The sequence below is a fragment of the Hemicordylus capensis genome, chromosome 4 (assembly GCF_027244095.1).
Source record: "Hemicordylus capensis ecotype Gifberg chromosome 4, rHemCap1.1.pri, whole genome shotgun sequence".
Classification (NCBI taxonomy): Eukaryota; Metazoa; Chordata; class Lepidosauria; order Squamata; family Cordylidae; genus Hemicordylus; species Hemicordylus capensis.
Window position 1 is genome coordinate 182299205 of NC_069660.1, and position 16346 is coordinate 182315550.

Sequence of the window (16346 nt, forward strand, 5' to 3'; positions counted from 1 at the left end):
GCAGCCTGATGCTGCCTCCTAGTCCTTGTCCCAGCAGGCAGTAGCAAGAGCTGTTTGATCCAGCTTACCCCAGCTCCTCCGTAGCTGTCAAACTAACAGCAACAAAAAAGCTCTCTCTCTCTCCTCCTCTCTGATGTGATTTGTGAGTGGTTGGAGGAAAAACGCAGACTAAGCCAGTGGGAATGCACAGGAAAAAGATCTCCCAGGGACTGTGGAGAGGAGCTGAGCCTATGTGAACTGTCCATTTAAATCCCCAAATTAAACATATTCTTTGCAACTGGGTGACCACAATTTTTAAAGTGGGCCACTCCAATATCAGCTGGAGTGCTTTTTGGAAGGAACTCAGTAATCTACTGAGAAAGCCTGTAGACTAACTAAAAGCTGAGAAAGCCTAAGACGAAAACTGTCTGTGGTATTTTGAATAGAGTTTATTTTTCTTTTTTTGTTCTTTGCAAATTTTAACCAGCCTGTTGGAGTGGATTTTTAACTCAAGAAAGTCAGGGCTAGAAAGGGGTTTACTCTGGTGCAAACATGTCCTAATTTGGTTGTTCAGCTACCAAGGTTTCTCACCACGTGTAGGTTTGCACATGGAAGGTTTTTGTGCTTTTACTAATGGAATACTATTTTACTATTGGAATACTATTTTGCTATTTCTCTGTAAATTCACCCAAGCTTGCAGGGTGCACTGCGAGATAAACTCTGTTAATAGGATGTGGTGGCAGCGAATAAGCTACTGGAGTTTAAAGGAACAGCCTTTGTGGGTGAAAGCATAGAGAGGGGATGATTCAGCATTTGTCTTCCCCTAAGGTGGGCTGGCTCTAAGACAAAGGCGGGGTTAAATTCACTACAATACCAATAAACATATGCAAATTGTATGCAAATTTGAGACTGTTGGGAGACTTTTTTTAAAAAATGAAAAACATCCTCTATTTTCACTTTTATGATGATGGATATTGACTTTTGCCACCATCTGGACCTGGCTACCCTAGTCCCTAGCTTTAATACATAAAACTTGAATCACTCACCTCTCCAAGCAGTTCTCGTAGTTAATTGTTGCCTTAAACCCCACAATACAAAACACTGGGATTGTGGTATATAGAGAAGTTGCACTGTTCACAAGTGCTATTATGATACTATCCAATTCACAGTCATTTCTAGGAAATATAAACATGTAAAATTTGTTTAAGCTCTACAAAGGGCAACATGAAGGTATCATATCAATAAATGTATAGAGACTGCCCATGTCATCCAAGGTCAACAAGACTAATTCTGAAGGCAAGTGATGCCATAGAGCAATGAATCTTTGAGGTCATTCACACAATCAAAAACTATGTTCTACCCAGGTTTGGGAACTGTGTGTACTCCCAATGTTTAATTATGTGGAAGCAAGGTTAGAGGAAAACCTGGGTAGCTTTTTCTCCTACCTTACTTCCACACAATCACTGCTACCCAGGTTTTCCTCTAACCTTGCTTCCACACAATCAAAAATTGGGAGTACACACAGTTCCCAAACCTGGGTAGAACAGAGTTTTCGATTGTGTGAGTGACCTCTCAGTCTCTTTCTGGAGACTTACAATCAGAATCCATATCTATTTTTACCAGCTTTCTCTGGGCTCCAGGAGGGACTGTATGGATTGGGTCACATCCCAAGGGACGGCTGAGGAACATTTCATGGAGGCAGAAGCATAGCTATAATTGTCCTTGGGCCCCTGGGATGTGGGGGCACAACTGAGTGACTGCTTGCTCTTCTCTCTTTGCTGTTGATGTTTTATTACTGTGGGAGGTGATTGTAGTAGGTATGAATGATTAAAAAATTAAATTGAACCAGGAGAATGCATGTGCACAAGTGTGTGAGTGAAAGTGTCTGCATTCATGAGGAGTGTGTGATATTGAGGCTATTCACACGTGCGACCAAAACCAGGCTAAGGGAGTCTAGCCCCGTTCTGCATGCACATATGAACCACCAGGTTCGGGCCCAATCCTGTTGGCTCCATGGTGGCAAACCCACCTAATTAGCCACCCTTCAAAACGCGGTTAAGGGAGCAAGTGTTCCTTTAACCTCGTTTTTTTGCTTGTGTGGCAGCCGCAGCTACTTGCATTCTGGTAGTTCTGGGAGCCAGGATGACACATCTCGGACCCTGACCCTCCCCACTGCCTAGGCATGCAGGGGGATCATCTGGGCATACGGGGAGTGTGCCCAGCAATGGCACCATGATCACCTGCAAATTTAACCCACTTTCTCCACAGACCACCCTCTATCCCTTCTCACAGATCATGAGAAGAGGATCATTCTTTGCACAGGAGTGAAAGAATGGTCATGCCTTGAATATACAACAGAGAGATGCAGCAAAGAGATGTGGGTGGGAGGAGAAGGAAAGGGAGCGGGGCCCATCTTTTCTTCTTCTCCCAGAGTGCACTCCAATCTTGGTATGCCCTTATCTGGAGACAATTTTTGACCAGTCTGCTAAGAACAGCTTATTTCCAGGTGGTGGGCAACAGCTATATTCTGAAAAGATAAATTAGATTATACGTACTTTAGTGGGTTGTAGCTTGCGTATGCAATGTGTCCCCCAATTCCTAAAGAGAGAGAGAAGAAAATCTGGGTGGCTGCATCAAGCCACACCCGTGGATTTTTGAGGTGATTTAACTGTAAAAGAAATATATATATATATATATATATTTGAGGCAATGCCAAATGCATTATTAATCTCATAATTTCTGTGTAAATTTCACTTAAGGGTGATGAGGACTAACAGATTAGTCCTCTTACATAGTTAGGAGAGTAATACAAACAGGGGCAAGGAATGGTTTAACATTTGCTATGCGGGGTGAAAGCCGGCTTGGTTTGAGTTGGGCTCAACATCGAGCTGGCTTAGCTCAACAGGTTTGGGGTTGAAACGGACCAGCCTTGGCCAGTCTGAATTTGAACCTAACTAGGCCTGGTTTAAACTAAGCTGTCTCGGAGCTCTGCTGATAAAGGGGAATCCAGTGAGGATTCCCCTTTACCAGTAAAGCGGGAGCAGGGAGGCTTCCCTAAGGGTAGAGCAGTTGGGAGGGGAGTACATAACTACTTATCAGTTCTGGCAGCAGTGACAGTAGCTGCTGGGAGTGGGTGCAGCTCCCCACCCCCCACGCCCACCAGCCTCTCCCAGGGTTTCTCTGCTAAATAAGGGGTTAACTCAAATTCTCCCCTACAGCTTAAAAAAAACCACCCTCTGAGGCGAGTCTCACGATCGGTGAGACCCACCTCAAGAGGGTTTGTGGGGAGAGCAGCCTCCCGGCTCGGGGGTCTCCCCAGGATACTGGGTCTTCCAGGGGCCGCGCAGTCCCCAAGCTCCCCAGCCCCCGCCGGCTCCATCTCGGAGCTGGCCATCATGTGGGCGGCTGATCCGACCGCCCAGCGCTCCCTGCCCGCTCATGAGTGGGGAGAGCGGGCTTAGCTCGCTCTTCCCGCTCACCGCTAGGAACCGGGTCTCACTAAATGTGAGACCCGGCCCACAGTCTGCTAAAAGAGGGCTAGCCTCCCCTAGCCCTATTTTAGCTGATCGTGAGAATAGCCTCTCTGTGTGTCACACAGCTGTTTTCTTTCAAGGCTTGCATCTGAGATCTAAAGACTGGTCTGAAAAATGTTAAGGATTGTAGTGACCAGCCAGCCCTCCTCCCTAAAGGGTTAACCGGAAGTGAACTCTGTCCTGATTGACAGGTTGGTGAACTCCAGGGATTAACCAACCAGCTCACCAGGTGTGTGGGACATAGAGGGCCATTGTAGAGGAAGAAGGGTTTCTTTGTTAGAAGCAGCTGGCTGGGAGTGCAGAGAGGAGGACGTGTGGCCATAAAGGCTTCAGGAGAATGTCCCTTCAGCAGATCTCGGTGAAGCCAGGAGGGCAGGAAGCTTGACTCCTCTACCACCGTTTGGTGAGTTCAAGAGGAAAAGGAAGCTGGGGCTTTAGGCTTCGGGAAGTAGTCTAGGGAGAAATTCATTTAGTCAGACTTGGTGTTAGACTTTTGTTTTCTTTTGTGTGTTTTGCATATCCCTGTAACTATTCTAGGATGTTTACCTGTAACTAAACTAAAAAACACTAGCCTGTGCCCATCCATCCAGGGTGTTGCAAAAGACTCTGTAAGCTTTTAAAGGTGTTTTTGTATTTTCCTACATCCCTATTCCTTGCAACTGGGATGTTTTTTGAAGTATTCTTGTAACCACAAAGTATCTTCACCTGTAACTAAAAGCTGAGGGAGCCTCAGACCAAAGCACTCTGTAGCATTTGAATAAAGTTTTTTTTTACCTTTGTATTTTACAAGCCTCTCTGAGTGGATTTTTGACTGAGGAAAGAGGGGGCTGGAAGGGGGTCTCATTCTAGTGCACACACGCCAGCTTTCTCACCATGTGGAGGCTTGCAAATAGAAGGATTTTTGTGTATTTTTCCCATAGCAAAAGAAGGAGAATGTCCCTTCAGCCCAAGCTCAGAGTGGGTCAAACTCAGAGATAAAGAGGGGTGGTGGTGGCAGCCATTTTTGAAACTACCAGAAAATACAGGGAAGTTTAAGGGAAAGCCTTGCTTAGAAAGCATAGATGGGATGATTCAGCATTTTTCTTCCTCTCACGTGGGCTTGCTCTGAGACAAAGGCTTTAATCCGCTACAATGATCACTGAAGCTTTCTCCAAAGGTTAGAGTCAGAGAACCTAGAGTGTGTTGGAGATAGACTACCAGTGCATCGATCGTCCTTTTGCACCAACTATCCTAATGACCACTGGGTGCCAGATTTGTACTGGGTGCCAGATTTGACTTTGACTTAAACAAAATAACTAAAAAATTGTCACAATATTGTTTTCTTCTGGAAGAAAATCCTCACGGTTTAGAACTACTGTTATGATGATGACAAATATTTATACAGCACTTTTCTTCAGTTTTCAAAGTGGTTTACAGGATACATACCAATTGATCTATTCTATTCCTTGATCATGCACCCTACCACGTGTGCTCTGAACATCAATAGATGGTTCCAAACTCTAAATCAAGGAATGGACAATAAAACAATCTGGGATGCAGGTAAAGCGGTCATGAGAGGTTTCTTTATACAGCAAAATGCATACTTTAAGAAGCAAAGAGGATTGAAAAAAAGAGACATTACTGATGCAGATTTCTAAAAAGAAAAGAGAATTATCATGGGCTAAAGATAAAAAGATGATTACTCAAACTATCAAAATGCTCCAACAACAACTTTCTATGTTAGTAGCAAATGAAGTTGAACGGAACTTAAAATATGTCAAGCAAAGGTCATTTGAGTTCGCAAATAAACCAGGCAAGCTGTTGGCTTGGAAAGTTAGATCTGAGAAAAAAAATAATTACATATCCAAAATACTTACCAAAAAACGGGCTTTCTTATGATGGTAAGGAAATAAGAGAATTTTTAAAATACTATTCAGAACTATATAAAGGAAATATAGTAGGAGATGTAAAAATTGACCAATTTCTTAAGACCAAAAATATTCCAAAACTTTCTAAGGAACACATAAAAATTATGAATGCTCCGATAACAGTAATGGAACTAACTGAAGCAATAAATCAAAGCTAGGCCAATAAGGCACCAGGACCTGATGGGCTATCAGCTTTGTACTACAAATCATTTAAAGATCTAATTTCACAGCCTTTGCAATGGACTATGAATGACATTTTGCAAAGAGGGATTATGCGGACATTGGAAGTATGCGGACATTGCAGTAATCCCAAAACCGGATCAAGACTTAGCGCAAGTTAAAAATGATAGGCCAATCTCACTTTTAAATAATGATTATAAACTTATTGCCACCATTTTGGCAAGAAGAATGAAGGCCATATTAAGACTCTTTATTCATGAGGATCAAGCTGGCTTTTTGCCAAAGAGACAATTAAGATATAATGTGAGAACAGTTTTGAATGTATTGGAGTATTATGAAAAACATAATGACAAACAGATGGCTATGATTTTTTTTGGACGCAGAGAAAGCTTTTGATAACATTTCCTGGCAATTTATGTGGAGGTTATTAGATGCAATGGGCGTTGGCAACAATTTTATTAGGGCTATCAAGACAATTTATTCAGAGCAATATGCTAAGATTATTGTAAATGGGGAATTATCAGATAATTGTAAAATACAAAAAGGGACTAGACAAGGATGTCCACTTTCCCCATTACTTTCCATATTAGTTTTAGAAGTGCTCTGTAGAAATATTAGAGAAGATGATCAAATATAATGCCCAAAAATTGGGAAACAAGAGTATAAATTAAGAGCTTTTGTGGATGATGTTGTGTTCTTTTTAGAAAATCCATTGGACAAGATTGGAAGACTTTTGGAAAAAATACAACAATTTGGCCAATTGGCTGGGTTTTATATAAATAAGACTAAAACGAAGGTGTTGACTGAAAATATGGATCAGAAATCTAAGGACAGATTCTTTGAAATAAGTGAGTTGAAAGTGGAGAAGAAAATTAAATATCTGGGTGTTTGGCTGACAAACAACAATTCTTTGTTGTTCTCAAATAATTATATTAAAATATGGAATACAGTAAAAACTGATTTACAAAGATGGTCCAATATGAACTTATCTTTAATGGGAAGAATTTCAGTGGTGAAAATGAATGTCTTGCCTAAAATGTTATTTCTTTTTCAGACTATTCCTATAATCAATACTTTAACTTGTTTTAAGCAATGGCAGAAGGACATAACTAAATTTGTTTGGCAAGGGAAAAGACCAAGAATTAATTTTAAAAATTTAACAGATGCAAAGGAAAGAGGTGGTCTTACCCTACCAGACTTACGGTTGTATTTTGATGCTGTTTGTTTGACGTGGTTAAAAGAAGGGATAACATTAAGAAATTCTGGGTTACTTGATCTGGAGGGATTTGACAGAAGGTTTGGATGGCATTCATATTTGTGGTATGACAAAAGTAAAGTACATAAAGATTTTCTTAACCACTATATAAGGAGTTTAATGAGAGTCTGGGTAAAATATAAAAAATGGTTGGAACCTAAAACTCCCTTATGGGTATCTCCGATTGAAGCTTTAGCACGTAAAGAGGTAAATATGCAATCGCAATGGGGTACTTATAGGGATCTGTTATATTTTCAAGAAAAGGGCTGTAAGTTAAAGAGTTTAACTGAAGTACAAAATTTGGTTAGTGATTGGTTTCAGTACCATCAGCTAAATGAAGTTTATAAGAAGGATCTTAAAGTTGGATTCGAGGATCAGACGTCGAGATTTGAGAAGGAGCTGTGTGAAAATGATGAAAAATTAGTTTCTAAAATGTATAAGCTGTTGCTTTTGGAGGAGACAAGAGACGAAGTGGTTAAAACGACTATGGTAAAATGGGCTCAAGATGTGGGGTGCAATATAGAAATGGCAGCCTGGGAAAAATTATGGAAAACTGATTTAAAGTTCACTGCATGTTATGTTCTAAAAGAAAATTATTATAAAATGATGTATAGGTGGTATTTGACACCAAAAAAAACTGGCATTAATGTATAAAAATGTTTCAAACAAATGTTGGAAATGTGGACACTCTGAAGGAACCTTTTTTCATATGTGGTGGACTTGTAGGAAGGCTAAGGCCTTTTGGGACATGATATATAATGAGTTAAAGAAAATATTTAAAATGACATTTCCTAAGAAGCCAGAATCCTTCCTGCTGGGAATAACTCAAGGAGTGTTTTCTACAACTAATTTAACATTTTTAATGTACGCTACCACGGCGGCCAGAATAATATATGCACAGAAATGGAAGAGTAATGAACTGCCTTCAAAAGAAGATTGGTTGATAAAAATTTTGGAATATGTGGAGATGGCAAAACTTACAGTACTGATAAGAGACCAAAATTTAGAATGCTTTAAAGAAGATTGGAAACCATTCTTATTATATTTAAAGAACTATTTTCCTAATATTGATTTTACAACAGGGTTTGAAATCTAGTAATATTAGCAGGTTGGGTAGATCAAAATCGTGTTTGTAAGGTTTAGATCTATGTTTTGAATTATTATTATAGCAAGGGTTAATTTTATAGTTGGTGATTCACGAGGAGGTGCGAGCGGGAAGTCCATATTTGTTGTGAATAACATGTTGTGAATGTTAAGATATTGTTAAAACTTAATAAAAATTTAATTAAGAGATGGTTCCAAACTCTTAGAGAGTAGGCAGCTTCAAAATAGCTAACAGTAGAAATGGCTTTATTATCCATCACCTCCTTTTTGTTGATGACATTGTCATAAAGCATAAAGCACCTGTGACAGGTACTTCTGCACTTAACTACCCTTCCAGCATGTGAATAATGACCTCAAGGACATTGACAAATATGGACCTAACCAAGGAGGAACTAAGCATGGAGTAGAACCTGCTTCTACCTTGATGGCATGTCCCTTTGTCTGTTAATTCCCTGTCTTTGCCCTACTGCCTCCTCCACCTGTCACCAGTGAGCAGTCAGAGGTGGGTAGTTGTTCTGTGCACTCTAGAAGCTCCAAATATCTGTGGTGATGAACACAGAATGCCCCTCTCTTCTCTCCAGCTGCACTTCGCCTTCTCTCTGGCTGCCAGGTACAAAGATGATACCATGTTCCTGATAAACATGGTGCATGCTGAAATCTTGTATTTAATGAGGCCACTTGCTTCACACATCTAAGTACAGAATGCTGATCAAGAGCACAAAGCTCCAGTGGGTCAGAGTGTGAACCCTTTAAGTGCCTCCTAAGGAGGGATGGGGCTTGGCATAATCAGGCCTGCTCTCAGATACAAGGCTTTGAATGTGTTCTGTGGCTCATCCAGTCAAGTTGTTTTGCTGCTGCTTAAATCTGTCCAAGATGCAAAAATTCCTATACTGTATATGAACAATGGCTGAGGGAAAGGAAAGGTGGTGCTGTCGAGTCAATATTGACTTCTGGTGACCACAGAGCCAAACTAGCTGTGATATTAAACACATCTTTGTCTTTCGATCTTTTCAAAATATCAGCCACAGTCTCTAGCAGCACCATGATATGACTGGGAGTAGTGATGTGCACGGTCCGGAGAAGTCCGGACCGGCACCGAAGGGGGGCCTTGTTTCTAGGGCGGGGAGGGCTTACTTAGCCCTCCCGCCTCCTTGCCCCCGCCAGCGCCCGTATTGAACAGTATAGGGGCGCTGGAAACCAGCCGCCCCCCCCGCCGCCGCCGCCGCGGCGAAATAACCCCCAAAGCCAGCCAGCCAGCCAGCCCTCCCTCCCTCCCAGATAGCTGCCCTCCCACCCACCCGCTCACTCACCCGCTCGCACACTGGATAAAAAACGAGAGGAGCTCCGGCACAGAGCTCCTCTCGTTCGGAAGGCCTCCTGCAGAATGGCGGCTTGCGCGCGCGCGCATGCGCGCGCCGCAGAGCACGCCGTTCTCCGGAGGCCCGGTCTACCCGGCGGGAAAGGGCCGGGTAGACCGGGCCTCCGATCGCTGAGTAGACCGGGCCTCCGATCGCCAGAGCCCCGGTCTACCCAGCAATCGGAGGCCCGGTCTACCCGGCGGGAAAGGGCCGGGTAGACCGGGCCTCCGATCGCTGGGTAGACCGGGCCTCCGGCGATCGGAGGCCCGGTCTACTCAGCGATCGGAGGCTCGGTCTACCCGGCCCTTTCCCGGCGGGTAGACTGGGCCTCCGGAGAATGGCGTGCTTTGCGGTGCGCGGATGCGCGCGCGCGCAAGCCGCCATTCTTCAGGAGGCCTTCCGAACGAGAGGAGCTCTGTGCCGGAGCTCCTCTCGTTTTTTATCCAGTGTGCGAGCGGGTGGGCGGGTGGGTGGGTGGGAGGGCAGCTAGCTGGGAGGGAGGGAGGGCTGGCTGGCTGGCTGACTTTGGGGGTTATTTCGCCGGGGAGGCGGCTGGTTTCCAGCGCCCCTATACTGTTCAATACGGGCGCTGGCAGGGGCAAGGAGGCGGGAGGGCTAAGCAAGCCCTCCCGCCCTTAAAGGCATACCCCCCATCCGGACCCGAACCAGGCAGGGCCGGACCGGTCCGGCAGTTCGGCCATTCTTTGGAATGGCCGCCGGACCGGTTCGGGCACACTGCTAACTGGGAGTGGGAGATGGGTTTAACCCTTTTCTGACTGCCTACAGTCCTAGTGAAAATTGCCCCCAATTGATGAAGCAATCTTTATGCCAATAGTAGCTTTCCTCCTGGAACAAATAAAAGTTTTCAGGGAGCGGGGGTATCGGCGAGGAGTAGAACGAGGGGGGAAGCAGTAACCCACACTCCAGCAGTACCACACAGTCCCAATTTGCTTCTCACAAGCAAAACTGGGCTAAGGGAGCCCAGCCCAGTTTTGCTCACTTGTGATAACCAGCGGGCTCGAGGGTGAGCCCGGTGGCTCCATGGCAGCAAGCTCACCTACGTAGCCACCCCCTTAAACGATGTTAATGGAGCAAGTGCTCTGTTTAACTTGTTAAATTGGTCATGTGTCAGCTGGCGGGCACACTGGGGGGGGGGAGGGATCCCAGAAATGTACCGCACACTAGTGTGGTGCATTACTGGGGCTCCAGGGGGTGGGCACCGCGTGGTGGCTCTTCCCTGCGCCCAACCCTCGGAGCTGCTGGGTGAGCCATGGCCAGGTGCGGGAGTGCCATAGAGAAGCCACCGCTCATCTGGGTGGGTGGTCCGCCCTCGCAGAGACTGAAGGAGAACCGTCTGTGGGGAGATAAGTGCTCTCGGGCTTCCTCCCTGCAAAAGAGGGTAGCCCTTCCCACTTGATCGTGGGAAGAGCTTCATTGTTTCATAAAATCTATTAGTACTAATGAATCAATGCGTGGCAATCTCAAAGTGGTAATTAATGTTTTTTGGTGATTATCCTGAGGAACTGTGTGAGAGAATACATATATGTTTTAATGATATATTGAGCCCTTTCTCACGAGCAGTGAGAAAGAGCTAGAGGGTTAGTGGGGAGAAAGCCCTAAAGAGATTACTGCCCCACAGATGATTGGGGGTATCCTCTTCAGCGGGTGGATCGCCTGCCCAGACAACTACTGACTACTGCGATAGCTCAGAGGGCTGGAGTGCCAGGATGCATCACTCTGTGTCACCCCCACCGCTCCAATAATTCAAGCAGCCACAGTTGGCAGACAATCATAGAAACGGAGTTATAAGAGTGCTTGATCTCCTAACTTTGTTTTGGAGGGTGGCTGCCTAGTTGGGTTTGCCGCCAAGGCAACACCGGGGTTGGTCCCAATTTCAGCGGTGTACATGCATGGGCAAAACTGGGCTGGTTTTGTCTGCATGTGTGAATAGCTTCATTGAGTATTCCAAAAAAAATAATTGCTTTCTACATAAAGCTTTGCATTTATTTCAGTATAATTTAAATCACATTAAGTGGCTGACATATCACACAAGGATACTTCAGCCCAAAAATGTTGCATGCATGCAAGCTGCACAAATTGTTACACAAATGTAAAAAATTGCACAAGTGACGTTATGCAAGATGAAGCCTGTTATTGTTGCATGGGGAAATTTTCCAGTTCAAAATTTCCCAGAAAACCTACCTCTCTGTCACTGAGCACATCCTCCAAAAGACATGAGGAAATTTGGTTGAAGGGGAAAAACAAAGAAGACCCCACAATGTGTACCTAAAGGACTCTATGGATCTTAGCCAGCATTGAGTGGAAAACAAAAGAAATGACACCAGTTCCAAATCTCTTAATTTCAAAGCCACAATGAAAAGAGCAAGAAGACAATCTTTCAGTTTATATCAGTTCAAACACCAAGAAAAATGTTCCTTTGCAGAATGAATGGAAAAATACTTGCTTCAGGAGTGATGAGGTAGGATAGCCCTTGAACGGCTCCTTTGAGAGACAGTCCGTAAATAAGAAATATAGTTAGAACCAAATATGGAAATGTGGCTGTAATATATACTACCTGCGAGTGGTGGAAAGAAAGAAAAACAGTCAGACACAGGCATGAAAATAATGTGTAGTAGTCTTTCTTGGGGTTCATATTTGCTCAGGCATAATATTCACATTTTGGCTAGGTTTCCCCCATTTGGGAAGTGGGGGTACACTACTATAGGGATGTGTGAACCGGCCCAACCTTGAGCTGGTTCACCATCAAGCCGGCCCGGTCTGACAGCTCGTCCTTGAGTTGGACTGGGCCTGGTTCAGCTTGAGGTCAAGACAAACCCCCACCCCCAGTCCGGTCCGGGGCTGGTTCAGGGTTGTTTTTTTTAATGGCAGACTTACCACCTCAGGGTTTTGGGGTGTGTGGCAGTTCCCCTCCCCATCAGCCTCCCCCTTCTTGTCCGTTTGGGACCATTGCGGCCTTCTCCGAGCTCATGGTGGCCATTTTGGAGGCAGCCGTGCATGTGCACAGGCCATTTGTGTGGCCAGGTCATAATGCGGAGGCCTCCAAAATGGCTGCCACGAGCTCAGAGAGGGGGGAAATGGCCCATGGCAAACCAGGGGAAGGGCAGACTGCCAGACACACACACACACACACACACGGCCACAGCAGCACCCCCCAAGGCTTTGGAGGCAATGTCTGCCATTTTTTACAACAAAAAAGTCCCTGGCATGCCTGAACAGGGCCAAACTGGCTCGAATTTGAGCCGAGCTGGGGCCCTTATTTGGAGTGCCAAAACTGAATATGCCCAGTTTGGTTTGAGCCCAGTTCAGACTTGAACTGAACCAGGCAAACTGGTTTTGTGCTCATCTCCACACTCCAAATGATCCACAAACATTTCTTGGAGCATTCAAGACTGCTCAATTTTAATGGAGCTATGATGAAATCAGCTAGACTAATCTACACTATTTTCATCTAGAATTTGATCATACACATGCATATGAAGCTGTTTTATTCTCAGTCAAGCCATTGCTCTGCTTGCCCAGAGTCTACTCTGGCACTCTTTCCTACCCTGCTCTCTAATTGCCTGAGTAGCCAGCAGACTTTTGATTTTTTTAGTATAGTATTGACAGAGATCCTCTGCAGTTGTATGGAGATTGAGACAGGTGCAAGAGGGAAGGATGACACAATGGGCAAAACTTTAGCATATGTACCACTTTTTAAAATATTTGTTGTTGTTGTTTAAGGTAATTTATCTCCAGAAATGGGCATAGCTGACGGATCAGCTGAAGTTCCTAAAAAGTGCCCCTGGCCGCTGCCAACCTGAGAAACCAGAGAGAGTTTTGGATCTCCCAAAGAGATCCAAAGGAGCACTCCCAAGCTACAGACTTGTTCTTTCTGGGTGAGTGTAACCCCATCCAGAACAGGCAGATCTAATCCATCTCTTAACCCCCCACAGTCAGTACCTCCATCTTATCTGGATTAAACCTCAGTTTGTTATCCCTCATCCAGCCCATTACCACCTCCAGGCAGGCAGTTGGGGAAGTAATGCCATTACCTGATGAAGTTAATGACAGGCTTGTGCATTTTGATTCGGCCACAAAACGTTTTGTGTCCGAAAATGGCATTTCCTGACATTTTGTACACAAATAGAAATGAGAAAATTAAAAATAATTTTTTGGGTGATCGAATTGAAATGACCCTATTTCATAATCGAATTTTTTGCTCTTTGGAAAAATTTCGGACCTCCATTTCAGCATTGCATGAAATTGTCCTTTTGGTCTCCACTCCAGCAAGCAGCTTACGTCAGGCACTGAGTTTTTGTCAAAAAGATTAGCAAAAGATAAGATATGCAAAAAGCGGCACAGCTTCCCTGAGGCCAGACATTTCCTTGGGCATGAATGATTTAGTTAAGAATGTGTTGTATTGTAATGCAATTTTGTACTAAGAAATTCTGATTAAACTGAAGAGTAGCCATTGCCAACTCTAACAATACACTGAGCTTCCACTCTGGGCTGCTTGCTCTGAGAATGTCGAAGAAGTGGCAAGGGCGTGGGGGAGTTCAAGGAGGAGATTTGGTTCAATTCATTCAACAAGTTAGTTATTCAGTCACCATTCTGCCTTTCGGCTTCATTCGAGAGAGAGAAAGAACTAGTTTGCATTGCATGTCTCAACTCAAGTATCCATGACGCCATGCCTGCCTTGTTGCCAGGCTGCCAGCCTGAGCCCAGCCTAGCCTCCTATGGCTGGCTATGCCAGCCTGGGAATGGATTTATCTGCTGCATTGCCTTTTTTGTTCCTGGGAAGAGGGTTTTTTTCACCCCCTTGAGAGATTTGCTGCCTGCCTGTGCCTGCTGCTGTGTCTGTTAATAAGGAAAGATGCAGAACAACATTCTGCCAATTGAACAGTGAGGTTTGGCCCCCCTCCCACCTACACAAGTAAAAGAGTGATGCTGCTGCTGCTGATGGCACACAATATTTGCTGCATCTCTTTTACATTTCTGCAACAGATGCCTGTGACACCAGCAGCACAACCTATTGAGTAGATGCAAGCAAATTGCATTCCAGTTGCCCACTCAAAGCCTATAGGCTGCTGGGCAGAGAATACTAATTTTAAAAAAGAAGAAAAAATATTTGGAATGGGAAAAAAGACAGAATTGTTTTTTAAAAGCATGAGGCTACACTAACCACCTACTAGTATCTGCAGAAGATCAGAGGAGGTGAGCTTTTGGCTGTTTGGCTGTTTATCATCTAGCCTCCTTTGCTGGACGGCATGGAGACTCTCAGCTGCCTCCTCCACTCTTGGTCTGCTGGCCGGGACAACTCAGACCAGCACAGCACTGCTGCCTGATTGGGAACCTTCCTTCCTCCAAGTGCCTGAACTAACATCACCTGCAGGCACTGATTTATTACATCAGCCTTGCCCAGGGTCCTTCATGAGAGGAAGGACCCTGGAGGCTTTATAAGGAAGGGGGCTGCCGTAGGCGGCACAGCCAGCGGTGCGGCCAGCCTGCAGGTGGCTGCCGAAGCCAGCCGCCAAAGGGAGCCGGCCTTCGGTGTCGGGCTGAGGGTTGGGCTATACCATTTTTAGTTGGCTGTTTAAAGAGTTGTTGTAGTATGTGTGCCAGCTTTGTTGCTGAGACTTGGTTGAAGTAGTTGTGATGTGTTTGGGTTTGTCTGGAGATGGGGAGACAGGGGGTGCCTTCGTGGAATGTGGGGCAGCTATTCCGGTGGTGGTGGGGAATAGAAGAAGTAACGTTGGCAGGTCAGTAGGCCATTTCAAGCGAAGGGGAGCCAGAAGTTTAATAGTCGTCTCCCCTTCCGGCTGCCCTGTCAGCTCTTTGACCGTGGGGAGCACTGCCAGCAACCCACATAGCCTTACCTTGCTCCTTTGCAATGCCAGGTCAGTCCAAAATAAACCTGAAGTCATCCATGATTTGATCATGGATGAAGCCGACCTGATGTGCATTACTGAGATCTGGTTAGGGGAGGCTGGTGGCCAAGTCTGGTCCCAGCTTCTTCCTCCAGGGTATTCTGTAGAGGAGCAGGGGAGGGGGCGTGGGCGGGGAGGTGGAGTGGCTGTGGTCTATAAGGATAACATCTCCCTTACCAGGATCCCTGTTAGGGTATCAGACCATATTGAATGTATGTACTTAAGTTTGGGGACCAGGGATAGATTGGGACTTCTGTTGGTGTACCGATCGCCCCGCTGCCCAGCGGAATCCCTTACTGAGCTCACGGACTTGGTTGCGGAACTTGTGTTGGAGTCTCACAGACTTCTGGTACTGGGGGACTTCAATGTTCGTTTTGGGACCAACTTGTCCGGGGCAGCTCAGGAGTTCATAGCGGCCATGACAACTATGGGCCTATCCCAAGCGGTCTCTGGACCGACACATATTGCAGGTCACACACTTGATATGGTCTTTTATTCTGATCAAGGTGGTGTTCCTTGGGTGGGGACCCCTGTGATATCCCCATTGTCATGGATGGATCACCATCTGGTTAAGGTTGGACTCACAAACACCTCCACCTCCGCAGGGGCGAGGGGCCTATTAGAATGGTCCGCCCAAAGAGGTTATGGGATCCGGTGGGATTCCAAGAAGCCTCAGAGGGATTCAATGTTGGCTCTGTTGGTGATCCTGTTGATGCCCTGGTTGAGAATTGGAACAACTTGCTCACCAAGGCAGTAGACACGATTGCTCCTAAGCGTCCCCTCTGACCCACTTCAAAATTGGCCCCTTGGTATACATAAGATCTACAGGGGTTGAAGTGGCAAGGTAGGCGACTGGAGCGCAAGTGGAGAAAGACTCGACTCAAATCTGACAGATTACAACATGGAGCACATCTAAAGATCTTTGCTCAGGCAATACGTGCGGCAAAGAAGCGGTTCTTTTCTGCCTGTATTGCCTCTGCGAGTTCACGTACAGCGGAGTTGTTCAGGGTTGTGAGAGGACTAGTATCTGCCCTCCCTCCCTTGAACCAGAATTTGGAATAATCAGTTACCCACTGTGATGTGTTTAAAGAGTTTTTCGCAGA

General features: G+C 45.3%; 1 protein-coding gene across 3 annotated transcripts in view; it reads right to left on the reverse strand.

Moving 5' to 3' along the window:
* LOC128324709 (sodium-dependent neutral amino acid transporter B(0)AT3-like) overlaps positions 1–16346 on the reverse strand; it is a 70502-nt gene that overhangs the window by 26541 nt on the left and 27615 nt on the right. For 2 of the 3 annotated variants that reach the window (XM_053249564.1, XM_053249563.1), the window contains exons 6-8: positions 11781–11891; positions 2535–2647; positions 1026–1154 (exon numbers count right to left, since the gene is read on the reverse strand). In XM_053249564.1, the coding sequence (XP_053105539.1) occupies positions 1026–1154; positions 2535–2647; positions 11781–11891 (353 nt within the window). The remainder of the gene's footprint in view (positions 1–1025; positions 1155–2534; positions 2648–11780; positions 11892–16346) is intronic. The other variant, XM_053249565.1, reaches the window with a different exon arrangement.